Here is a 27,890-nt window from a genome sequence, read left to right on the forward strand (position 1 = left end):
TTCAGAGTGTAGTCAAGGCAGCACAAAAGATCATCGGCTGCCCTCTCCCCTCCCTGATGGATATTTATTCCTCCCGCTGCCTCAGCAGAGCAGCAAACATTATCAAGGACAGCTCCCACCCTGGTTTCAATATGTTCAGCCCTCAGGGAAGCGCTACAGGTGCATCAACACAAAAACCCACAGACTCAAAAACTGTTTCTTCCCCAAAGCCATAACCACCCTGAACTCACACATGCACCGATTACACATCCCCCCCCAATTTTTTTTTCTTCCTACTTCCTCTATGGACCACCACTGTGCAATACCAATTCTATGTGCAATAACTCAACTGTATATACACAACACTATTTATTAAATATTACTTTTTTTTTTTAAACGGCTTGTATACTTGTACATTTTACATATATATATATATATATATATCTTTTTCCCTATGTTAATACTGTCCATATGTATATAGCGCTGCAGAACTGTACCCCCCAGCATGTTTACACTGAGCAGGAGATGCTCTGTATCTCATTGTACAACTGTATAGTGACAATAAAAGCATTCTATTCTATTCTAATTTTACTCATCTCTTTTCTATACATATTTTATTATTTTTATTTTAACCTCCTGTAAATTCAGTGGGAAACAATGAGGTGAAGCCACGGTAGCAAAACAGAGAAAGAAAATGGTTTCATTTAGGGAGCATGTATCTGACTGCCTCCTGGGGGATTTAGCTCCTGCTATTTTCACTGCAAGCTTTTAAAAGCTATCCACCTGCTCGGTCAAAGGTTTCCCATTCGGTCATGTCAGATGGGTTTCCATGGTTTAATAGCTGAGGAGTCAAGAAAACATCACGTTACGTATCCTCTTTTCTCAGCTTCTCTCCCTGCATTATTAATCCAATGCTTTCAATGAATTTCAAACGGCGTGCGCTGTGCTTTGATGCTGAGGAGAAGCATGAGCGGTGCGAGGGTATGAAATATCCACGCTAACTCAAAACACAACACAGCTGTGCCTTTTGGGAAGAAAAGTCTAATTTAGGGCTGGTCTTTGATGCAGTTCAAACCACAACAAACACGGATTACTTCAAGTGTGTAAAAAAAAGTGCATACAACACTGCAGGTGATGCTTACCTGTCAACATGTGTTCCTGATTTGTTCTCACTTTTGCATTTGTCTGTCAGGAGAAAGCTGAAGGGAAGTGACTTTTAAAATTCACATTAGAATAAAACAGCTGAGCTCTCTTCCAGTCACCCCTGCAGCGCCAAACAAATATCAGGACCAGATAAGAGCACTGTTTTGTTCTTCCTCGTTACTAATCCCAGTTCAAAGAGAGTAACTGAGTCTCTGCTGCAGCCTTTAGTAATAGCCATGAAATTAGCTGCTTCCTGCATTGGAGCTATTGGAGCTGATATTTCACAATACACTCATGTGGCTCCCAGAAGCTATTGTGGCACCAGTTGACTAGGAGAAAAGAGGACAGTCAGACTGCGTTGCACTCCATCAGTACTCACTGCACACAAAACTAGCCTCAAGCTCATGGGCCTGAGTCTTTCGTGTTTGCTTTTGGAGCTATAATGTTGATGTAAAATCACAGCTTTATTACAACACGACCATTCGCAGATATTTTTTTTAATTTATTTGTATCACTAAAGCTGTCCAGCAGGCCTATTAGTAGATAGTAGCATATGAGTCCATTCCATTTATTATAAACTAAGCAAGTCAGTCATTTTTACCTCATTTAGGGTTGTTAAATGGTTACAAATTACATATAACCATTCATATCCTTCACAAAGGGTTTGTTGTTCATGGTCCTTTAAAGCCAACCGATAGTGCCAACATTTCAAATGACAGCATTTACCATTCATGGCCGTGCTCCAGCAAGAATTTATATAGCAGTTAATCTGTGTTTTCCAACAATTATACAGACAGTTAAATTCAATACAATGTAAGGAAGCAGTGTTAATAAATGTACTAGTCCAGCAACCACCGTGGTGGTGTTTGCAGTCTGTCTCTAAGCACACTGGAGATTAAAGCTGAGATGGTAAATTCAAGTTTCAGTGAGAGGTTGTTGCGTCATTTAGTCATCAGCATTAATATTTCACTTTTTCCACAGTTACTGCTGAAATATACGCTGTGTGTTAAAAAATTACTTGTTTATCTTCTAAATTGCTGCAGAGTATGTCTGAGGGTGGTTTTCATAAATCTGGTAGCCACAGTTACAGCACGAAATAACAACTGTGAGGTTTTAAAGGCATCAGTAGAAATCACTGACTCTCTTCTCTTAGATAACACCAGTGCATATGTAAGCGTTGCTTGACTTGAGGAGTTGGAAGCAAAAACTGTGAAGAAGACCTTCTGGCTAATAGTTGCTGATTTATTCTCCCTGTGGAATCATGGACCAACTATTTACCGTTTAGGAAGTGCAGAAATAGTCTGATCTGTGTTTTTTGGGGGTTCTTGGAAGTTTATACTTAAACTGTCCGGTCTATTAGGAGAGTCCCAACAGAGGGCTGTTGTTACATGCCATCCAGTCTTTGTTTAACCTAAACCTGAACTCTGTCAGTGCCCTATTTGCTAACACAAACCTGCCTAACCTATACAGACATGCTTGCGTGCACAGAGTGGTTGTATGTGACAGTGCACCCTGGTAACAGCAAACAGCTACTACATTGGGGCGCGCAATAAATCGAATTTTAATCTCGATCATCATTTTAACTTCTCACAATTAAATGAATGCGATCAAGCGATATTGAAAATGTGCGTCTGCCAACAGAACTTAATGTAAAGGCAAATTAAGTGCAACCACGTGTCAAGAAAAACTCAGTTGTCCGCAAGAGCAACGGTGAGCTATCCATCCAGTATTTCATTGGACCAAATGTTTTATCCAAATTTCTCCAGTACACATGCTGAGTGCAAAGACTTCACAAAAATGTTGCACATACGTGACAAAAGCCGTTTTCATCTGACACAATTATTTGTCTTTTCTAAAGTGGCCACTGTACGTAAAAGCACATAGGAGAAATAGAGAGTAATCTCACAACCGTGGAGTGTTTTTTTTATGAGTTTTATTTGCAAATGTCATGCAGATACAACGAATGAAGGGAAAGACTTTAATTTGCTTTTCAGAGATGCACTTCGGTCAAGTGACTGAATATCACATTTGTCTGCAATAATGCTTTAATTTTGATTTCTGATTTAATTTTTATTGATGCTGTCTAGCACCAATAGAAACATTTGAATCTCTCCTCTGACACAACCAAATAATTGCAATGAATGTAAACGTCGCCATAATAATGGTGTAATACTAAAGTTACAACAGGTTCTGCGGGGTTTAACAGGTTACAGTTTGGCTACAGTTCAAGAAGCGTCTTGAGGTCATTGTGTTTATAGCAAGAGTTCTTAGCTCAGCACTGAGGTGATGATGAGAAGCTATAACACTCGAGTGCAACGGAGAGAGGAGGAGCCATTAAGGCCGAGCTGCTCTGGAGCTGAGCCAAGTGTAAATTGCAATAACAGCAGCGCTCGATGAGTGAGATTACTGAGGGGGAAAAGGGGGCTATCCTCACGTTGCAGATTACCCTGCACTCGAAAAAAAATCAGTGCACCTGTAGAAAGGATGGAGGAGAACAACAAGAAACTGAATTTCCTGCACTGAGAAACAAACAAGTAGATGAGAAACCAATCAAGCAGAAGAAAACAGTAATTATATGATGATGAGGGAGCTAGAGAGTAAAGAGATACATATTGTGTGTCTCATTAATCATTTACAGACTCAAAGGGACACAAGGTCAGCAAACAATGCTTTGATGTGTGTGTGTATGTGTGCCTTTAGGTGAAGTTGACAAACACAAACTATGATTGCAGCGCACCGCATGCAAAGCTGCTGTTTCTGCATTGCAATTTTGTGCCTCCGGGCTTTCAATTACAGTACTGCAAGGAGAAAACATATACGCGTACAGTGCAAACAAGAGTCCCTGCATGCACACGTGCCCCTAAACAGAATAGCAGAAAATCCAGTGCGCGCATACCATAAGCGCATTGCACATCAGAGAAATGTAAATATGTTTTATCTCTGATTGGGCATTCATCTGGGGATGGAGCGGGAAGAGAGCGAGGAGGTTTTTCAGAGAGAATCCTTTAAATCATCCCCCTCCTTTCATTCTGCCGAGAGCGAGCCTTTATTTTCCTCACTCCAAGTCAAAGTCGGTTATCTGCCCTGCAGAATAGGATGCTGGAGGCAAACCGACACTTTGAACCTGACTTTTGTGTGATTTATCATCAAGTCGTCAAACTCCAAGTTTTCAAAGCATTTCTTGTTCAGTGAATGTCAGGATTGCGTCTAAGCAAAAAATACCAAGTCAGTGCTTATGTAGTTAGGTCTACATAAAACAGGTCCACATGAATGGAGTCTTAAAGGAGTGCTTCTACTGCCATCCTGCAGTTAGACACGATCTGAGGAACTAGTGGTTATCTGATGATTAACCTCTATGGGCCAATGTTTCAGCACCTCCAGGGTTGCCAGCAGCGAAGACCTCTAATGTCAAAGTCAGCGGATGGTAGCCAGTGGTTTCGAGACTACATGTTGGCCAATGAGTTCCAATATTATATTAAATATGATGTTATTATTCTGTTATTTTATTGTATTTCTTTTGAAAATTAAACGTGATATAGATAGGAAAGTATAGAGGTGCTTCTCTAATGTCTGAATAAGAAACAGTCAACAAACAGAATAAAACATGGCAGGTCTGAGGGACTGTCCAAGAATAGCAACTTTATTTTCAAATCAAATCACTTTTTATTGTCACATCACATGTGCAGGCACACTGGCACAGCACATGCGAGTGAAATTCTTGTGTGCGAGCCCCACAAGTAACAGAGATGTGCAAACACAACAACACAAACGAGCAAAATACAAGAATGGCCAACCTGAAACTAATAAATATATGTACAATATATAATAGTGTATGCATTTCTGGATGTGTATACTAAATATTTTCCTACGTGTGTGTGTGTGTGTGTGTGTGTGTATACACATTTTTACAAATTAAATAGTAAAAAAATAAAATAATAATAATAATAATAATAATAATAATAAAATATATAAAATATACAGAGTTGAATATGTGCAAAACAAGTGGCATTTATATACAGTGTGGAGTGCATAATGTTGAAGTTCCAGTAGTGAAGCTGAGGTGTCTATGACGTGTTCAGCAGTCTGATGGCCTGATGGAAAAAGCTGTCTCTCAGTCTGCTGGTACGGGACCGGATGCTGCAGAACCTCCTTCCTGATGGAAGTAGTCTGAACAGTTTATGGCTGGGGTGACTGGAGTCCTTGATGATCCTCCCCGCTTTCCTCAGGCAGCGCTTCCTGTAGATGTCTTGGAGGGAGGGAAGCTCACCTCCAATTATCCGTTCAGAGCACCGCACTACTCGCTGGAGAGCTTTGCAGTTGTAGGCGGTGCTGTTGCCATACCAGGTGGTGATGCATCCAGTGAGGATGCTCTCAATGGCACAGTGATAGAAGGTCCTGAGGATGCGGGGGCTCATGCCGAATCTTTTCAGTCTCCTGAGAAAGAAGAGGCGCTGCTGGGCCTTCTTCACTGTTTTGTTTGTGTGTACTGACCACGTAAGATCCTCAGCCAGGTGTACGCCAAGGAACCGGAAGCTGCTCACTCTCTCCACAGCAGCGCCGTTGATGGTGATGGGGGTGTGTACTTCTCTGCACCTCCGGAAGTCCACTATCAACTCCTTTGTCTTTGCGACGTTGAGGGTGAGATGGTTGTCTTGACACCAGTGGGTCAGGGCGCTGACCTCCTCCCTGTAAGCCGTCTCATCACCATTGGTGATAAGACCCACCACTGTAGTGTCGTCCGCAAACTTCACAATGATGTTGGAGCTGTTAGTGGCTGTGCAGTCGTAGGTGTAGAGTGAGTACAGGAGAGGGCTCAGTACACACCCCTGTGGAGCACCAGTGTTCAGTGTGATGGGGGATGAGGTGATGCTGCCCAGTCTGACCACCTGGCGTCTGTCAGACAGGAAGCTAAGGATCCAGCTGCAGAGGGAGCTGCTCAGTCCTAGATCCTGCAGTTTTACATGAGTGGGCGGTGATTTCATACCTGTTGATCCCTAAACTGGGCAACATCACAACCATCCTGGTTATTGTATTGAATTTTTTCCTCATTTATGGCGTTTTTTGCCCACAGATTCAGCATAAATCTCTGGATGACCAGTTTCAATTGCAAGGTGACTACATGGGTCACCTGCAGGAAGCAACGATTGCAGTTCAGCTCAGAGCGACTGCAGTCACATTCAGACAGATTGGAAGTTTGTTAATAATTGCCGTCTAATTTATAAGCACGGACATTTTTTCAGCTTGTTGCAGAATCCGTCTGCACTGATGAGCACAAGTTGTCTGCAACACGGGTCTTTGCAATAGCAGACTCGACTCACCTGGTTGCTACCTGGTTTTCTATATAAAAGCAAAGTTGCAGAGCACCAATGTCATTCTGCAGTTAGACTGTCATTCTTCGTCATTAATTGTGGAAGAGTTTCTGTCTCAGATCTTTGATGTTCCGTCTGTAATGTAAGTAGTGGAGGTGACTTCTGTTCAATGGGAATTTCTATGTATGTAGATGGCAACACATTTGTGATTATCAACAATTTATCACAGATAGCTGAGGTATTATGACAAACAGATTGCAGGTAATTGCAAATTTGATCACCTAACTGAAAGCCGACTGAAGAGGTTTACACACCAAATGCACTGCAGAAAAAATTCAGAAAAATTCCGCATTTATCAGATTCATACTTGTAACATGTAATGCATATCCGCAATGAAACCATTGTGTTTGCAAACAATTCAATGAAAAAGATGAAGTTGAAATGAAGAGATGGTCCTGATCTTTCTAAACAAGAAAAAGAAGAAACTGAGGTTCTGGGTTCATCCGATTCTCAGGGAAAGGCAGCAACAGGAGGAATTTCATGGTTTCCTACAAATGTCAGTGTGGCAGTTTGGCGGAGGTGGGAGCACATCTGAGGAGGGGGAGAAGAAGCTGATTGACCCGGAGCAGATTCTAGCTGTGTCTGAGGTGAGACAGTGATAAATTACTACTCCCATATCATTGTACTGATCAGAGCTGTTCATTCACGTTTGAAAAACTGAGATCGACCCAGAAAAATAATTCCTAAATTAAGTGGTCAGTGTAAACAGCTAAAATATTTTTAAAACAAGAATTTGAAGGCAGTGAGCTAAACCCTCAACTCTCTTACTGCTGTTTTACTGCTGCAAAAGTCATGTTGAAGACAACAACTATGAATGGTCACAAACCTGGTCCCTTTTTTTGAAGCAACTGTTTTAAAGCCTACAGTCACAATCATTTTGATCCTGCCGCGATCTCCAACTACTGTTTTCCTACTGTAGCTTTAGAAATAAAAAGCAGATTTAAGCCCTGTCCCCACAAATGAGGGCCAGATACTTCATTGCCCCTCATTTCCTCCACAGTGTGCGAGCACAAGTCTTTATCACTTCCATCTGTTAGCCTGCACAACCGAGCCTTTAAGGAAACAAAAGCGGCAACAAGGATGTGAGGCATCAGCAGGAAGAACGGAAGTGTTAGCGCTGCACTAAAAATAACAAACTCACCATGTCGGTTACATATCTTTTCCACAGGCTTCCCACAGTAACATACAGAGATACGTGCGGGGCTGTAGACGCCTTGTTTCCATGACAGTGACATGTTAATAAAGGCGTAGCGATCTGCATCTGCAGCCTTTACGGCCATGTTCTGTGCTTTTCAGGATGCTGCTGTGCTGTTTCCCTCTCAGTGCTCTAACTTTACTCTCCACCTGCCTCTTCAGCTCTTCAGAAATCAGCGTGTTCATCCTCACTGTGCAGGCAGTGGGAGTGGGTGTCTGCTTGTGCTCTTTACTACAAGTGTTCTGTGTGTGTCTGCGTTTGCGTGCGCTGGATTGTGTGTTACAGACCACTCATCTGTATGAGCTCCATTGGCAGTTACATAAACCATACTGTCATAAGGGCCACAGGGCGTCCTGAAGCATCGCCAAATCAGTGCTGGGTCAATAACTCCTCACTGCAGATTTTTTGGATTTTCTTTCCTTTGTTGGGCGGCCAGTGCACGTCTGGTTGAGAGTGTGGAGGAAGTGGGTGGGTTCTTACTCCTGCAGTGCAGCACCATGAAACATGATTACTGAGTTTCCCTGGATGTTTTTTTTCACTTTCTCTAGAAAGACGGGCAGTAGTTTGACCACAGTAATTAGAACATAAAGAGAGGCTTTTATGAGTCAAAGAGAGACATTAAGTGAGCATTAAGGTTGAAATGTGTCTGAGCTGCTACTCTGCATGTGAATGTGGCATTCATGCCAAAGGAAAATGGTATTAATCACTAGTGACAACACAATTACTAGTATAGTTTTCTCTTTTAACTCCGTAAGCTTTCACCGAAATAATGTTTTAAATGGAAGTTTGGCTCAAAACGGGTACATTTTCATTCTTTTGTGCCAGGAAAACAACTCTTATTTTATAAAATTATAAAAATTGCTTTTTTAAAACCTTTCACCGCTGCCAACACATCACTGTTGTGATACAGCTGCCACCAATAAACACTGGCAGATATTAACCAACGCTGTTGCTCAGCTCATATTTGGGCGCATTCGCAATACTGTTAAGCTAAAATGCTCTCAGGGAATACACCTACCTTCAGCCAAAAAAAGGGCTCCTGTTAAATTGCTGAGTGTCGGTGCGGGAACGGCACTGCGATGAAGGAAGGTGCTACTTTTACAAATAACGAGTGGAGTTGGCTTTCCTCCTCAGTGGAGAATTAGTGATACTGTAGGGGGAATCAGCAGGGGAGGAGTACGTGTCACAAATATCAGCTGTTTGAAGGTGACTTGAGATGCCTGGACGTTTGCACAGTCAGCCCGGGGAACCTCAACACGTAGAAACTCAGTCGCACACATATCGTTTCATTAGGCGAGGAGATGATGTCAAACTCCTCGTTCCCCTCATTTCTCTTCCTCACTACTCCTGACACCGTCTAGCCACCTTTACTTGTGCCTGTCAGTGTGAGAGACACACTTTTAGTTGTTTTGCTTCCTTTGCATTCCTCCGAATTTCGGGCTGAGGAGGGCTTTCGGTAAAATTACGAGCCTAAGCAAAAAAGCAGGCCGGCTGTCACGCAACCAAGGAGCCCTCCCTGGAAAAGCTCAAATCAAACCTCTCACACTGACTCACAAAAGTCTTTTTCTTTTGTTTTGCTTTGCAGCAGTGAAAGTCTGAGCTCTCATAATGCGGTCAACACTAAACAAAGAAGTGCTAATGCCTTTGGGGCGCAGAAAAAAAAATAAACTACAAATATCCCTGGAATAAAAATCATTTGTTTTCATGGTGTGCTAGTAAAGGGGGAAAAGCTGTTTCCACTGAGAGAAGCAATGAGGGAAGGAACAAGAGGAAAGGAGGGGGAAACGCATTAGAACCCCCTTCAAATTATTTTTTCAAGCTTCCGTCTGTTACACAAATTAATGAGCCTTGAAATTGGCGAGATTACATCTTTCTGTGTTTCTGTCATTAATGTGGGTGTCGCAAGTGTCTGGGGATTGGTTTTCCTCGCATTGGCATTGTACATTGTGCTGCCACAGACTGCACTGACCAAAAGAGCCACAGACTAACCAGCAAGCCAGGAAATAAACGTGAGCGGCTTGAGGGTTCATTCAGTGAGCCTGCTGATTTGACAAAGCTTTGCAGCAAGAGCGAAAACTTGTTTCTATTTTAATGTTTTTAACACAAAACCATCTTTTCACAGAAAGGTCAAGTTGTTCACAGAGCTTAATGAAGCCAGTGGCTGAATATTTCAGTTAATTTACAGGTGTTGCTTCACACTGACTTACACTTTCATGTCTAAATAGTGGCTGTTTTGCTGACCTCCTCTGGTTAGCTAAGCTTAAAGACAGGAAATCTTAACCTCCAATGATCACTCGGAAAACCCGCCCACAAAAACGTTCATTCGTACACCGACCGGTGTTGGCCAAGTTACCTGAAAAAAGTAATTAATAACTAATTATTGATTACTTCTCCAAAAAAAAGTAATTCCATTACTTTACTGATTACTTATTTTCAAAAGTAATTAGTTACTTAGTTACTTTTTAAAAACATGATACACAACCTAAATACGTAATAAAGCAATAGACCTTTCAGCCCAATTCTATTTTTTCTGCATGATCCATCATATAAGATAGAATTTTAATTTAATTTGTGTTTACACTCATTCTTTCAAATTGATGCAAGTAAAACACAGCAATAAATAAATAAGATCAAAGACTCAGCGGTACTACGTCCTGTCGCACTTAGATCTATTTTCACCTGTTTAATAGGAGTGGGGCGGGTGGAGGTTTGCCCGGTGCTACAGCGGTCATGTCAGCGGGGAGATCCGGGAGTTTCTCTGTGAATTTCACATTCCCATGGCGGCTTGCTAGGTACATGCTCAGATTTGTAGTTTAATTTTTCGCTGTAGAAAGAAGTTTTCTTCCCACGCAGAGTGTACAGAGGATGCTAATGTTTCTTTCACTTTTTGCGGGCTAAAACTCAAAGTAATGTAAATACGTCCACGCTTTAAACGCTGCATGGTCGTATCTCTCCCACACTCCAGATTATCTTTTGTTGTTCTACACACGTCTGTTGCTGCAAGGGGCGTCACACGCTCGTACGTCATTGTCACGAGACACTCTCACAACCAAAATCACAGTTTAGCAACACAAAAAGATGATAGCTCTGTTTATTTTTATTTATTTTTATTATTATTTCATGAAATCTGAAATCACACTGTAAGATCTTTGTAAACATACTTGCAAACAGACTTTCTTGCCTCATCTATTGTTTTATTAACCAAAATTATATTTACACCTGGAAAGCTTCTGTAGCTTCTTGCATTAACTCAGTTGTGTGGCTCACAGGAATGGTTATTTGTATTTTGAAGCAGATGAGATGAGAATGAGGGAAAAATGAATATTTTGCATCCCAGAAGCTTCTTAGTTAGTTGACCTGTATAGCTGATTCATTAGCATAGCTGGCATAATGTGATAATTGAGGTTTTGGCTTCAGCTTCTTTGTCTGGCTCACTGACCATTTTGATCTGATGAGCTAACATCGAAGTAGACCGGCTTGTTTAGAAGCGGGCCAACCAGCTGGCAGGAGCTCTGTTTTTCAGATACAAGGCAAGCGGCCATCATTTGACGGGGGGAGTAACATAAAGAAAGCATGCTACCTAACCAGGCGACCCAGATAGCACCCCAGTCTGCCTTTGTGGGCCAGGCAGCAGGAGAGTATCTTTGCAAATGAAGTGAAAAGAGCAAGGTGTTCAAATTAAGGCTCTAATTATGTGGAATGACGATCTGTCCTCTGCTTGTGCCGTCCCGTCGGACATCGTCAGATAGAGACGGCCCACAGAACAACTTCCTGAAGAAGAACTGGTATTTGATGTGTTAATAATCAGGAATCAACTCATAACCTGGAAACGATTCCACAAACTTCCTTTCTCCTTGTTCAGTGGGTTCCCTAATGTGTATTTCTTAGCAGTAATAACCAAATCAGAACTGTGGATAAAAACAACAAGTGAGGAATTGGAAATAAATTAAATCACTCTTAAATTAATTTTATTTAAAATAATGAAATCATTTTTCTACAGTTATTTTAAGGCTTGTGTCCCACAGTTTTCTGCCACACATGATGCCCATTGAGAATTTGAAAAAAAGAAAAAGTAGGTCAAGGACAGTTGAGGGTGAAACAACGTAAACGGCAAAAGTTTCTTTTCATTCTTTTAGTTCTTGAAGTTTACGTCAGAGAAAGATTAGTCTACTGTCCTACCACGAGAGGCGAAAGTATAGAAACCACCAGCCTACCTACTACCAACCTAAGATCTTGATCAGATAGTAGAGAGTTCAGTCTAAGAAATCTAAAGGTGAGAGGGGTGGATGTGGATTTGATTTTTGAAAGTAGCGGTGTTAAGGGGAGTGTGTCTGTACTCAAAAGGAGCATGGACTGTGTATAAAAGACAGACGTAGCTGCTTTGACATCCGTCATTGGTTACTGAGGTCTTGTTTTAAAGCATGTGGTCATCATCAGCCTGATGCTTTGGAAGCAAATGATGAACAAAGGATGGATCTACTAAGATTGCCCACAGAAGTCTAATTCAGGCTTTAGTCTCTCCTCCTCCAGCTGATCCTTGTTCTGCTCTGCAGCCTTGGTGAGTTCAGTAAAGAAGCACATGAAGCAGAAAATGCAGAAGGTTCTTGTTCAGGTGATCCTACAACTTGCAGCGAAACTCCAGAGCAGAATTAAGATTACTGTCATGAGGTACAATCCAACACAGATGGAGGAGAAGCTCAAGCAGCTGATAAATCTCAAACACTGGCAGTAAGAAAACACAATATAGGAAGGGCCAGAGTTAGCTGGTTAGCAGCAACTGAACTTTCAAAGTAACGCCAAGGGGATTGTCTACTAGTTTATTGATTGTAAACAGCATTGTTGTCTCCGTTTTTATTATTCCCGGTGGGAAAGTGCAGAGGCCAGGAGTTGAACTGTGTCTGCTCAGATGAAAAGTGTTTCAGGCAGATTCGCTCTGAGCAAAGACGGTGACCTGAGGGCCATGAGGAAAAAACAACTTTACTTCTTGCATCCGAGTGATTGTGTGCTATTTGTTTTACCATTTCTGGCTAATGCGAAGAAGGAATGCAGAACCTGCTTTTATATTTTGGCATTGCTATCCAATCACATGAATTTATGCCACCTGATCTGTGTTTCCCCTCAGCTCTGATCACCGCAGACATCCAGTTACTTGTAACGCCAAAGACCCACAATGTAGAAATGAGAACACAAGTCAGGCTCCATATTTGTCCATAATTGAAAGAAAAGAGAATACTGCGATTAGACTTACAGCTTTGTTAAATTAACCACTCCAACTGGAAAGTGTCACCGCCACTGTGTTCATTATAAAACATAGCCCAATGCTTCTGCAGGAAAACATTCAGATCAATTCTGTGGTTTATTAAAGAAACAAATAAGACGTCACACTGATTATTGTTACAAATACATGTGCTCAAAAACATCCCTAGAAAATGAAACCAATAATAATCAGTGTGACATTTAAGCATGGCAAACACACTATTATTATACCAGTGAAGACAGGACACGATCTACAAAGAGGGATTAAAAGAAAAGCCAGCAGAGTATGAACACAGTTCTGTTGCAGCAACTTGTAATTTTATGCACTGCGGCTCGTAATAATTACCGAGAACACAGACACAGGACATTAAGTAGCAAATGCTGATATGAGGACAGTTCAGAGTTTGCTGGATTCATGCATCAAGACTTAGTGTAGCCTTTATTCTTCCTGACAGAGACATTTAATAACAAAACACAAATAACATGACCTCCGTTTAAGAACTAAATGACCCGAATGAAAGAGCTCAACTTGGAACTGCTGAACAAAACAGCAGTTGTTGTAGCAAACTGTAAGTTGTAAGTGCAAACTGAAGAACGTTGAGGGCTACAGTTGTTGCAAAAACATCTAACAGCGTGCACAATCTTATTAAAGAAGTCTTATATGGCTTTACCACCCTGTGGTCCCTGAGGTTTTCCTGCTCTCAAATCTGCAGAGTGTGACGCTTTAATGATTTTGTGGGAGGGAAATTTGCAGCTCTGCTAATTCAGCCCTTCCCAATCCTCACCACTCGTAAGGTGAATGACTAAAATATAGGTGCCCGCACCGTTGCTGATGTTGCTGAAATGTGTGATTTATACGACTGCGGTTAGCACAGAGAGCAGCCATGACTCTGGCCCCTTTTACCCAGCAACGGTGTCTATTAAACCTGCACTTACGTATTTTACGGTTGGCAACCTGTGCTTTCATCTTTCAGTCTGTAGTGTTACCGTATTGAGAGTTAGTTTATTGTTCAGTCATAACGTACAGTGCTTGAACGTTTTTCTGTTTTTCCTCATTTTTATGTGTCATATTTTTCCATCAGTGTCAAAAAGTGGCAATGATGAGTGTTTTTTGTGCGTTTTATGTTTGATCTGACGGCATCTCATGCATCAACCAGGACAGGACAAAACAACTTCTGTAAACCACAGATTTAATAAAGATGTCATTTTAGGTTATTGGTTCCCTTCACATTGTAGCTATTGGCTGTGCAAGATGCAGGGGCCCATCAGTGGTGCATGCACGCAGCTGGTGAATTTATGGCTGCATACTAATCAGACAACAGTCGCACATGCATTACAAAAACTGTTTTCATCCCAGTCGCTTAAGCACCCAGTGTGTAATAGTTTCGCTGCGCATTCGACACCAACCCAAGTGATTAATGACGCTGCAGCTGAGTAAATTGCCATTCATGTCTTCTGTGCTGTTGATAAAGATTGTGCTGGTGATGAAGTGTCTGTTAATAAGACACATGAAGGAAACTAAACCTGATATGAATCAACAAACAGATAATAAATGGGCTGATAGCATTATCTGGCTGATGTGACATGATTTCTAAGTCATTTTAAAAAGAAAGAAGCACTCTTTTATAGTGAACAGAACCCATACTTAGGATATCTTTTGATACCAAATTCTGGAAACGTGATGGTACTTCATGTTGTTTGTTTGTTTTCTTTTCTTTTCTGTTCTTTTCTTTTCTTTTTATTACCGTAGGCAGTGCATTGCTGAGGCTGCAGTACTTCCTGAACTGACAAGCTCAGCATACACATACAAATGTTTTTGTCTTATCCTTACATGTTGAAGAAGAAGAAGAGGAAAATGCCCCAAAGCACAGAAAAAAACTACACATGGACAAATGCAACTAGTGCAACTGCCACAATAGTCGTCTCCCAAACATTTATAGAAAAGGTGTGGAAGCAATTTGTTTTGTTATCCTACACTTTAACTTTTTTTTCCCTTTGAGACAGTTGCTATAGCCGTTGTGAGATCAGCTATGTCACATAACTTTAGCCTATTATATAAATACACTTATATCAATCCATCCATTCTCTTCCACTTATTCTTATCAGGGGCTGGATGAGCTGGATGATGAGCTGGATGATGAGCTGGATGAGCATTAGGGCTGCAACCCTCAACAGGTTGCAGCCCTAATGCCGAGAAACAGACAACCATTCGCACTCACATTCATTACCAATGGGAAATTTGCTAATTAACCTAACCCCACAAACTGCATGTCTCTGGGCTGTGGGAGGAAGACGGAGTACCCATGCAGACACAGGGAGAACATGCAAACTTCACACCCCAGCCTTGTTGCTGTGAGGCAACAGTGCTAACCATCGTGCCACTGTGCTACCCAAAATATGCATATAAATATTTACATAAATGCTTAAGCTAATATAATAATTACCTACTTTATACCCCATATTAAAGTCAGCAAACTGTTATATTTAAGTGAAATGATGTGATAATTGCCTTACCATTATATTTTATTAGTAGCCATAGCTGCTAGCTACTAGCTTAGTTAGCTAGCTTAGATAAACTAGTATCTAAGGGGGTGTCCAAATTCATGGGCTGCATCCTCCTGAGGACCCGGCCCACGTAGACCGCGAAGGCTGGGTCCTCAGGAGGATGCAGCCTATGAATTTGGACACCCCTAAAAGCTACCTAGCTTAGCTTTACAGACTGTTAATACGGCTATTGGGTAAATGCTGATAGTTAAATTAATAACATCAACATGTGGTCTGGCCAGGTTAACATTTATGATAACTATTTACTATTTCACTGCTGTTGAAATGGGAGCTTTACTGAACTCTTAAAATTCAGAGCAACTGGTCATGTGATCAGCTGCGAGTGAGGGGAGGGGCTGTGTTTCTGTCTGCAGCACTGCTGGCATTGATACTGTTGCAAGTGAGTATCTAATCCAGTATTAATTTCTAGTATCAGAGCTTTGATTTTCTGGCAACCTTAATCCCTAATGACTGATACACTGGTGGCCTAAAATGGTTACATTACATTTTTTTGTTTAAATCGGGATTTATATTTGAATACTAACAAATAGAAATTTTGACCAGTGAATGAGGAACTGTTACAGGTTATATATTTAGCCAGGTCAATTCAGAAATTTCACTCAAAACCAGAAACAACAATCTAATGAAGATAAACAGATACTTGTTTCAATTGCATTAAAGTGGTGAATCAGCTGACCAGCACCCTAATTCTCTTTAAAGGTGCCATCAGAGTGCTTTGATTGTTGGTACAGATCATCTGTTAAAACTATGACAGGCTAACAGCAATAAATGGCAAATAGGAGACGATTTATTTAATGTCAACACATTTTAGTCCATTTACAACGCCAAGCCAATTTATCTGTCTGTTTCACTGGGGTGAAAAACACTTTTTTACACGGGTCCATCTGTCCATTGGACAGTGTATAAAAATATGGCCAACAGCCTTGCAAATCAGACTGAAGCAGATCTATGCAATCCCCAAAAGTCCTCTAATCCAGCAGTACATGCTTCAAAGCTGCTTAATCTCTGATTGTAGGGGCAGACCAGTCCATGTTATAGGTTTACAATCTGGAGAGACTAGGACAGATGTATTTGAATTCTGCTAAGCATCAATGCAGATTTGTACCCGTAGATGCAGCCTGCATTTCAAACACAAAGTACATCATGCTACTTATGGACAAATCAAACAAATGGGCTGGAGAACAAATGCTTGAACTTTGAGTTGGCAAATTGTTGAGAGCAACAAAAGCGAGACGGAAAAACCATCATCTGAAGCAATTCCTCACATCCACCCCAGATAATGACCAAAAATGAAAATGGATACCATTACTGTCACCGCATTAATAAAAATGACACATAAAGCCACAGCAGCAAATACATTTAAGCGTCTGGAGTCATTAACACGCTGAATTTATTACAACTCCTGTTACAGTTCCTACCCAAAGCTCATGGATAACACCAAACAATCCAATCGGAGGCGTGCGACGATGATGATGTGTGAAGATGTCAGTCCAGCATTACAGGAGACTAATGGAAGTCGGAGAGCTGCTGCCACAAAACACACAGCAGAAAATTATCTGGGTGTCAGACTCAATTACAGTCGCCTTCCCTCGTGAAAAATAGACTAAGTTAGGAGAAAATAATTTGATCAAGAGCAGCAAAGCTAAAGATGGGTGGTTAAGTAAGCACATCTGAAGTCTCGCAAAAACTGCAAAGCTATGGAGAGACGCCTGATTTATGCTGGCTATTAATATGATGGCATCATTGTTACACTGGCCTGGGTTATTTCAGTCTAAGCACTTAGAGGAATCCAATCTCTGCTTAAAGTGGATTAAACAGCTTTTTCTGTCATGTTTATGCTTCCTGCCTGCACCAAAAGTAAGGCGGGGCTAATTCTGAGCAGCCTGAAAACTCTGATTTCTTACTGAGATCACATGAAACTGTTCTTATCATTGAAAACTCAAGTAATTTAAAGTAAAAACATTGTTGGCAAGGTCATTTAGATATTCTAATATAACCTTTTTTATTTTGAGATCAGTGAAAGGTCTGAATGTCCAAGGAAGCTGGAAGTTGTATTTCTAATCAAGCTAATTAGCATTTCCATTCTCAGATGGGCCAACTTGTTCAAAAAATTGCTGCACATCGCAAAAAACTACGGGTTAGGATGAGAAAAACACACACACATGAATGCAACTTTTCTCAAATGACCCTGTGCACACACCCACCACATCTGTGCTGCTACTTTATAATCCAGCCAGTTTGTGAGAGCACTCCTTTGACGTTAATTAGTGCAGCAGAGTATGGATGGGAGGTGACAGTAACAACCAAGAAGACCCTTGACTCAAATTATGATGGAGCTTATTTGGCGGTGATGGAAACAAGCCATTCCTGAAGCTGCGGACACCGGAGACTGCTGTTTGGGCTTGACGAGAGCTTAGTTATGAGTCAGTGTCTGCAGGAATGTAACAGCATAACAGTGCCATTGTGTAGTTTGCAAATGCCTGCAAGTCAACGGGAGTTCAAGTACCCTTCAAACAACTATTTCGTGAACTGTGCATTAACCCTTCGTCGTCCCTTTCTTAGTTTAGAGTCACGCTGTTGCCACTTCACACACATTTGTGAAGTGTCCAGTGATGATGTGTGGATTTTCTGTGTGCTAGAATTTCTAATCCTGGTTACTGTATGTTTATTTTATTAGTTTAACTAAATAGAGTCCCAAGGTTCTTTTGTTCTTGCTTGTTTGAATTGTTTTTTTAGTGCAGGGAGTCTTCATAATAGCAGTTCTGCGGGGCACACACAGTCACCATGGAAACTGATGTGATCCTGTTAAAAGGGTGTCTGTAACCATGATAGGAAAAGGAAAAAAAATGTGTTTTTGCTTTTTGCAGCTCCCTCCAGTGGCCAGTAATTTTTTTCATCTTTTTTTTTTTTGGGGGGGGGGGTATGGGGGCGAAAGTAACAACCCAGGGCAGGGTGTTACATCAATACATGAAGTTTGAGCTTGTTAAATCAAACTGCTGCTGAGATAAAAGCTCACTTCCTCTTCAATGGATGTCACAGACTGTTTTGAGAAATAACTTTCATGAGGTTTTATCTAAAGGTCATTTGTTTTCTGCAAAAGATTTTTTTTAAAGGAAAAACCAACTTCTCATTCTGTGGAAACATTTTTAACCCTTGAAAGCCAGAACCATGAACTAATTCCCCCCAAATTATATATATATGTTTTGTTAAGAAAGTAAAAGTGTTTATTGAACCATTTGACAAATATTTTACAAGTTATAATGAGCATTTATGAGTTTTAAACATATTTAGGAATGCATTTCTGCCGATTTCTGGTAACTACGCAAACACTTCAAGGTCACGGTAATGAGACACAGCTGCAGCAATCATGCGAAAAACTGCTTCTGCTTCATATTTCTTATTAGAATATCCGGATGTTGTCAAACAGGTGAAGACAAAACCACTTTGATAGAGACCACAGAAGTAATAAAGTCTCTAAATCAGCCACTTCCCTCCATGTTGACTGCCTCACAGTTTTCAGGCTCTCTAGTCAGCTTGTTCTCTCCTCCATGTCATGAACACACTGACAGATGTAAGCAGCTTTAGGGACTTTCAGTAGATTATACCACTAGATTTCTTTTAAGTTTCCTTTAAGTCATAGATTTGGTTTATTTGCCAAGTGGTAAAGAAGAAGAAGAAGAAGAAGAAGAAGAAGAAGAAGAAGAAGAAGAAGAAGAAGAAGAAGAAGGGGAAAATTCAGAGTAGGTGTGTGCAGATGAGGGAGAGAAAGAGGAAGGTGGAGAGAGCAAGGGCAGAGTGTGAGGCGGGGGTGAGGGAGGATGCACTGCAGTGCTGACCGCTGCGAGACTCATCCATCCAGAACATGCTGAGCTGCTCTGCTTTGCTCACTGGCTTCAAGTCAACTTCAGAGTCTGAATACGTTCATGACTTTGATTGAGGACTTCTTCGCTCTGCGCAGCACTCGCCCAAACGCTCCAAAGTTATTTAGCATCCCCCACCACTGCCCATTCTCCTTCCTCTTCCTCACATTTGCAGCAGAGCCACATAGTCAATAAATTTATACCTCTTTTAACCAACAGGCTGGCTTCTCTTCACTTTTCACAGCATTACCAGACCAAAGGCTCAGGTTATTCAGGGGATTCAATTATTTAGAAGCTGTTAATGCTTTCATTGTGTGTGTGTGTGCCTGGAATGAATCAATTACTGAGGCAGCCAGCGAGTGGCTTGCTGTAAACAGCTTGAAGAGACGCAAAGGTGACGTCTGCCACCGATCCATTTAAACGAGTGACAAACTGCATACCCACTACCCTGCAGGACCGAGCTCTGACAGAATTGCTGCCATTGTTACCTGAAGGCTGTTGCTGCTGTGAACACGTGGAAGCGGCTCGCTCTGAAGCCAAACAGACTCAGAACTTATCCTTTGTGCAAACATTTGTGCCTACTCCATGTTTTTTAACCTTAACGTATGCACGATGAAACGCAAACAAAAAAATTCTATATAAGCTTCTGAAAAGCAAACACACCTGCCTGTACAAACAAGAAAACTCCCACAACTCCAAGCACACTTGTCCCTGGTAAGCACTTCAGTTCAACTTATTTTCTCATAAGATGCAGCAGAAAACCGTAGCGCACTATGAATTCATTCATGCTCGCTGTCCGAATTTAAGCCATCACAACGACAGCAGTTTGGTAACAAGATTAAAAATGTCAATTTATTAATTAAAAAAAATGGTTGTTGTTTGTCAGGTTTGCCAGCTTCTGTTTTAGTTAGCAGGATTATGCAAACACCACCATGCTGAATATCATTAAACTTGGTGCAAAGGTGGAGCCTGGGAAAAGGAGAAACCAGTAAAGATACAGATCCCTCCATCTATAGCATTGTGGACACTGGGAGTAACTTTATTTCTAATTCACATTTATGCATGATTTTTTTTTCTTTTATTCTCTGTATATCGATGGGAGTTGATACTTCTATTTTGAAAGGAGAAGAGCGGGGAGGAGGAGAGAAGGAGAAAGACGACAAATGGGGAAAGTGGGAAGCATCAACTGGTATGTTTTTGAGAGGCTGTGTGGGTAATTCATCCAGTATAATCCATCCAGTATCCATGGCCTTAGACACAGGCGAGCTAGTGCAGTTTGTACTAGCCAGTAGTGTCTGCTTAATAAGCAAGAATTATTAACAGACTCTTCAGACTGAGGGCCTCACACTAACCAGATTGAGCACATCACCAATTATATTGCATCTCCATGGGAGCATGTTTGTTGCTTCTATGAGACAGTTCAGGGCGACTCCTCTTGAACGTGGCTGGTGCGCAGGAGCAGCCACAACCAAAAAACAGTCCAGTCCTTTAACAATGGGACTTGTTGATTCAGGGTTGGTTCTGAGGTCTGTGTGAGTGTGTTCATGGGGCCAATACAATATTCATTTGAATAAGAATGACCTTGCATCTCGCAAGAGACCATTTATTTTTCATAATTCCTGTTAGTAAAGAGTTCTGTTCAATTTGCCAACCTTCCTATACATTAATGCTTTGCATGTATATATATGCAAAGCATTGCATATAGATAGATAGATAGATAGATAGATAGATAGATAGATAGATAGATAGATAGATAGATAGATAGATAGATAGATAGATAGATAGATAGATAGATAGATAGATAGATTAAAAAAAATTCTGTGAAAGGTATTGTTTTTGCGAGCACAACTTTGACTGACTGAACTGATTGCAAGGCGTCTGCACCTCTGCTTGCAGCTGTGTGCTGATGTCCCATCAGCAGATGAGTCCAGACATCTCAAGTACTGACCAGGATGGAGGTGTCACTTGGATCCACCTCCGTCTTCTGACAGTGCCAATCAAACGAACAAAGAAAAAAGAGCTTTGAAGATATTATTGTCAGAACAGCAGCTCTTTTTAAATGATTTTGTAAACCAGGTGTGATAGTTGCTGAAAATATCAGCTATCCATACCTAAAGAAAAGAAAAACTGTGGTGACTCTGGGTGTAATACGAAAAAATTTATTCATTAAATTGAGCTATTTATAACCTCCTCCCTCCAATTTCATGGAGCTGAAACATCTGTGACTGTGTGGCGTTTTGGCGGAGTTAGGAAACAGCAGTTTTCCACTGAAAGCTGAACCCCTGTGATGTTACACGTTTTTAGCCAGAACTGCTGGGAGTTTGTGAAGCACAATAAACCTACAGTAGAGTTGGCACAATCGCCATGTACTACCAGTCACACAAGCTATATGATAAAAAGCAAAACACTTCAGCAGCCTCTTCGTATCCCTGCAATAAAAAGTGTTTTAAAATGACAGCGAAGAGCACAAAGGGAAAAAAAGAAAAAACAAACACACACTGCGCTCAAATTCACCACCTTTTGTTCCCTGTAACTGCTGTCAAACCACGCTGTGTAGTTCAAAAATATAAATCACAGCAACTGTACTGAAAAATACAGTTATTTATCGTAAATCCACTGTCACTTCACGGGGAGTAGCCCACGGTGCAATAATGCGCCCCGGTGTTTCCTACATCGCTCATTGTTCGGCACACTTTGATAGTGTCTGACGCTCAGTACTGAATCATATCCGAGCTGCAACAGAAGATGTGAAGAAATCCCATCAATTAACAGAAATCCGGCGTACACGGCAGCTCGCGTGGGGCGTTAAACGTCTCATTAATACAGTTTCCCTTTGCGCAAGGACCGTGCGTAAAAGGGTTCATCCCGACGCTTCTTTGGTTTAAATCATAAAATAGTCCTACCTCGCTCATGATGGACAGTAATGCCGACGTTTCCCTCCCTGCTTCCACTGCGTGTCTTGTTGGAAAGTGAAGTTTCGGGCACGGTGATCTTTAGAAGAGTGGCTCGCCGCGGACAGAGCAGCTTTATAAAGCGTTAAGCCCAACTCCTCCGTGTCATCACATCACTAATAAACCAATAGGAACGCCGTGGGCAAATGTGTGTCCCAAGTCACCACCCAACTTCTTCAAGCTTTCATACGCTGTGTAAGCCCTTTTCACGGTGATCAGCCAAACGGAGCCGCTGTCTCCTGTTGATGAACACCCACTCACAAAATGTGAGCACCGGGAGGCATTTCATGCGCCAGTCATCATGTCATCAATAAACAGCAACATGTACCACTGTCATTTTCACCTCAGCGTGTGCGCCAGTGCGAGCTTCGTGGCAAAAACTCAGTAGTAAAATTAGCAGCTTCTTTAATTTCCCTTAAAAAGGGCAATATTCACTGCTGGAAATCGGCTTTATAATGTTTGTGGGAGTTCTCTGTTGTACAATTCCTCTTATATTGCTTTGCATTACATTACACTCGGATACAGGATTAGTTATGCCTGAATAAATGTTTACGCTGGCTTTTTCTTTCATGGAATCTCAAACAATGCTGAATTTATTGCATCAGAGAGTTTAAGATTTGGGGTTTAAGTTTATTAAATTTCTTGAAAATGAAGGTGCTTGTCTCCATTAAGAATATAAAGTATTTCTAGTAATCCTTTTACTGCAATCTACAGTAACTGTATCCAGCCCTGTCCATTTCCCTTTTCATCCCATTCAGCATCTATTTCAAATTGTAGTAGGTAATCATCATTTGTCCTCAATCCCTTGATCCATTTTAAAAATTGCATGCAATGTTTCTCAAACTGAACATTTTAAATAGCAAGCAGCTTCAATCCGGTATCCAGAAGGTAACTTCCATCTGCATCATGTACATGTACATGGAAATTGCCTCAGATAAAGAGGAACAGGTCCAGTATTCACAAAGCTTTGATGTGGATGCTATTTGAAGGTTGTTCGGCTTTCTTGTGGACTATCACTGGAGTGCCTTGAAGTCCCAGTGGAGTTCAGATAGATGGAAGAAGAGGAAAGCACTTACAAATGAAGCCTAACGGCGCTGCTGCGCTGACCTGTGTGAGTCTCAGAGTTAATGTCAAACGCTGACGAGCTGAGGCGGATTTGTAGTGAAAATGGCTTTGGGTGTCTTTGTTCTGCAGAAACAGACCTCGTCAGCTTGAGGTAGTTGGAGGAAAAAGAAGTTGCTATGCCAAATGTAGCAGCTAGTAATGCAGCTGGTAGAGGGTTACAAAGTTAGTGCAAAGCAATGTACTGCTGCATTACAGCTACTTGTATTAAAAACAGTTTACTCCTTGTACAAAATGACTGTTTGTATCACTCAGTATGTCTTCCTTCCTTACCCTGAAAGGAGAACATACTCGATGTGTTACATCACTGTGTTATAGACAAACTCAGTGTCATTAATGAGTTACTGTGTCCTACAGTGCCCAGTTGCTCTGCAAACCTAAAAAAGAACAATAGGGTTACAAAAAATGAATGTTACAGAATATAAATTCTTAATCTAAGAGCGTTATTGAGCACTTTAAAATGCAACTTGAAAGTTATCTTGCTCTACAGTATTCAATTCAAGCATTTGCTCATGCAAGGTCTTTTTAAAACTCCACTCAGTCTTTAGCTCACAGAACTCCAGCTGCTAAATCTCTCTTTTATAGTTGTTCATACATATAGATTATTAGCATTTGTATCCACATTTCAGAGCTATAAAAAGTTTTCTATGGACATAGTTGCATGTTTTTTTCCAGCATGAAGTTGTGGCCTAGTGCAGCCAAGCTGGAAGTTCCGTAAACCTGCATTATTTCTAATGGCCAGCAGAGGGAGACTGCTGTGGCCTCATATCTCACTGGATTTCCTGTTTATGGTGACAATGGCTAGTTTTAAGTAGAGCGGAACCGATATATTGGCTATTGGCTGTTAGCTAGTAGCCAATAAACTATGTTATGATGTTGATGTTGAATAGTTTGTCCACTAGAGGGCACTTTGCAATTTACCTGTTAGCAACACAAATGTTTGGAATACCACAAACCCGACAACCAGAATCAGGTGGAAACGAGTAATCCACAACTTGCTTTGTCAATAAAGCAATATTTTTTTAAACTGCTTTGTTACAATATCTTAGAAAGAACTCACAAATAACTGGTTATTTTTTATGTTTTTTAAATCACCAAATATCGGTATTGGTATTAATCTTAAAAGTTCCCATATCAGTTTGACTCTAGTTTTAAGTCACTGATACTTGTTCACATATGATGTTCATTTCCTCAGTGGAAAATCAACAGTTTAGCAGAGTGTGGTTATCAGATCCAGTCTTTGCATGTGCTTTGTGGCTCCAAAATCCTGGAATCCTATTCATTAAAATTTTATTTATAGTGCCAAACAGTTCCCCCAAGGCACTTTATATTGTAAGGTAAATACGCTACAAAAAATACAAAAAGAAATAGAGAAAACCCCAATAATCAGATGACCCCCAATGAGCAAGCACTTTGGTGACAGTGGGAAGGGAAAACTCTCTTTTAACAGGAAGATACATCTAGCAGAACCAGGCTCAGGGAGGGGCGGTCATCTACTGTGACCAGTTGAGGGTGAAGGGGGGAAGACAGGACAATGGCATGCTGTGGAAGAGAGCCAGAGATTATTAATTACTAATGATTAACTGCAGAGTGGCATGTCAACACACAGTGTTTAAAGAAAAGATCATGACAAACCAACAGCAGTCTAAAAAACAAAGACATTTACCCACAAAAGGGGGGCTGCCCGAGACTTTTGCTCTAATTATCGAGATAACAAAGGTGAAGGAAGTCATATATACATGTAAGTCTGATGACTTACATGGTGTTCAGTCTAGCAGGACACAACAACTCTTTGAACTGCTGTGAAACACAAGTACCCAAAAACTCTCCTCTGTATAGGATTGCATAAATGTTCAAACTGTGTGATTTCAGCAAGAGTTCTGGCATGCAGAGACTATAATACAATCATTACACGTTACTGAACCCTTCTTTTTTTAACCTTTGAAATGTGAAAATTTCTACAATTTTCCGAGAAGAAATAACCATAATGAAGACATACTGGGGTAAAAAGTGGAGTAAGAACCTTTTTACTGTGCACTTCCTCACCTTCATCTTCACATACAGTATATCCTCAGGATAAAAGACAAAGCCTGTCTTGAAAACAGTGCACCTAACAGAATAACCTAATGTTTAAATGTTTAACTGCTGCAATTAAAAGGCAAAAGAAGAAAACAGCTGATTTTGTCCACAGGGAAGACAGCAGTGAAACATTTACAATCAGGAACAGATTGCCAGTCAGCTAGTGGCGCGGAGACGTCAGAGCAACATTTTGAGAAACATATGGCTGTCCTTGAGGAGAAACTGAGCATCACCTTAAAGTGAGGGAAGGTGTTTTCATCTAAGGATGCATAACATGCAAAATGAGCATGAAGTTACGAACTGACCGTCATGTTTTGTACTGTTTCACATTTGCTCTGCGTGTGTGTGTGTGTGTGCATGTGTTTGTGTGTGTGTTTGTGTGTGTGTGTGTGTTCATTAATTAAGGGGAAAAAGTTTTCCAGACCTCATTGGCCCTGTGTGAAAAACTCACTGCCCAGACATCCTGTAATAACAAAACTGAAAGTTTGTGTTAATTCACAGTTCCTTTAGTGTAATATAAATGGCCATGTGGGTCGGTCTGTGTTAAATGAAAAAGCTGTAAAAAGTCCAAAATTTACGCTCTCTGTCACAGTTACCACAGCTCTCCAGTGGGCCAATTCTGGGCCCCAGGACTTATGTTTGTCACCTCTGCATTAGACTAAAAATAGGATGCCACCAGTAAAAATCAGTGGTTACTCTTGCAGCACCAACGACGTCTGATCCTGAGGCAACAGCAGTGGTTGCCTGGTTGGAGGAAACCTACAAGGTTCTGAGTGAACTCCCTAGTTATTGTGAATTCCTGTGCATGCAGACAGCACCAGATTTGGGAACTTTACTTGCAAACTGATAGCAGACTGACATCTTATTGCTGTAATTGTCTGCGACTGGTCATAAACTTGTTGCCATCTCCCAAGCAGCCATTTCAAAGTTCATTGCATGCAGTCACAGTACGTTTGGTCTCCAATCACAGTTTTCTTTGTGTGACAGTAGAATAATGAAATGTCCATTAAACTACAACCAAGCTGGATTTGAATTACACTGTATTCCGATGTGGGATTGGTTATTGTTTGCTATTATTAAACACTGCACCTTAAAACTTCCCATTAACAGTGTTAATGCTGTTATATCTTCTGTAAGGTTTGGATTCATGAATTAAAAACCTCTGTTTTGTTTTCCTGCAGATACTCTTCCCTCAGAGAGTTTCACTGAACCTATTTTTATTCTCTACGTTGTGTGTCTGGATGATGCAGTGTGCACATTTATGTAAATATATGTTAACTAGGCCTTTTGTAGACATTTGAGTTCTCCAAAACTAAAATTATTTTTGCTGTTTTGTTAGGAAGCTCTATATACACACAGCAAGTCCACGCTGTCTTTGACCTGAAAATAAATAAAATGTGGTTAAAATATTTTTCATAATCTAAAACGTAATCACTGTCATTTATTTAAATTCAAAAAGCATCATTTGCAGTTTTCCAGAGTACGGCAAAGAAGTGACACAAACACATGAAATTCTGTGTTTGATCACGTTGTTCTTCCATGGCTCCTCCATAAAGCATGCACTAGCTCTCACACAATCAATCCCATCTTTATTAAAGAGACACAGAGAAGCATTTCGACCACGGGCAGTTTTTCCTTTCATCTGCTTCTATCTGAGGAAGCCAATCTCAGCCCAGCAGGTTGGTACACAGGAACAAAGAGAGTGGCCGCAGTGCCCTTTTTGCTACAGGGTGATGCTGTGGATAAAAATAAACACCTTCACATATCCATTTGAAACAATATGAGCATGAGTGTTGCGATATAAATCACTTTTGTCATGACCCATAACAACACGAGTTATTGATTACAGCAGTAAGACCTCAGTCAAGTGGAGTGCTAAGGGAAAGTGTCGTAATCCATCATTTGCTTATCAAACGTGACAAGTCGAAGGATTCACTACTGTCACAGTAACTGTAACATAATCACACTTCCTCACATGGACAGTTTCATTATATTTACAATGTAATAATATGAAAATTGTGTTTAACATCTGAAGAGAAATGCATAAATCGTGTAATTTGCAGCTGAAGTAGTCACCAAATAATAGTTTATGGAGGATTTTTCGTGACTTTGACATTTGTGACCTGCTTGTTTAAAGTTACAGCGCCAAGCATCACACATGCTGAATACTGTTTCTGTTGTTTAAATAGGGTTTGCTGAAAATATGCCCACACCTGTCCACCACCAGGCCCTACTGACTCTACCATCTGAACGTGGCAGCAGAAGTTGAGACCCTTCAGACCAGGCAACTCAACCCTTACATTCTTTTGGTGAATATATGTGAGCTCTAGTCACAATTTCCTGTTCTTAGTTTTCAGGAGTGGCACCCAGT

General features: G+C 40.9%; 1 protein-coding gene across 1 annotated transcript in view; it reads right to left on the minus strand.

The window, feature by feature from the left end:
• The window catches only part of pcp4b (Purkinje cell protein 4b), a 41,871-nt gene extending 19,371 nt beyond the window's left edge, over positions 1-22,500 (minus strand). Inside the window, exon 1 of the mRNA XM_086262791.1 lies at positions 22,271-22,500. Within this exon, the coding sequence (XP_086118917.1) occupies positions 22,271-22,279 (9 nt within the window). The 5' untranslated portion in view covers positions 22,280-22,500. The remainder of the gene's footprint in view (positions 1-22,270) is intronic.
• Between the last annotated feature and the right edge of the window lie 5,390 nt (positions 22,501-27,890).

Source organism: Aulonocara sp. 'chitande type north' Nkhata Bay, linkage group LG14 (genome assembly GCF_057382095.1).
Source record: "Aulonocara sp. 'chitande type north' Nkhata Bay isolate Kocher_YH1m ecotype deep benthic linkage group LG14, A_spYH_male_GT1.1, whole genome shotgun sequence".
NCBI classification, from domain to species: domain Eukaryota; kingdom Metazoa; phylum Chordata; class Actinopteri; order Cichliformes; family Cichlidae; genus Aulonocara; species Aulonocara sp. 'chitande type north' Nkhata Bay.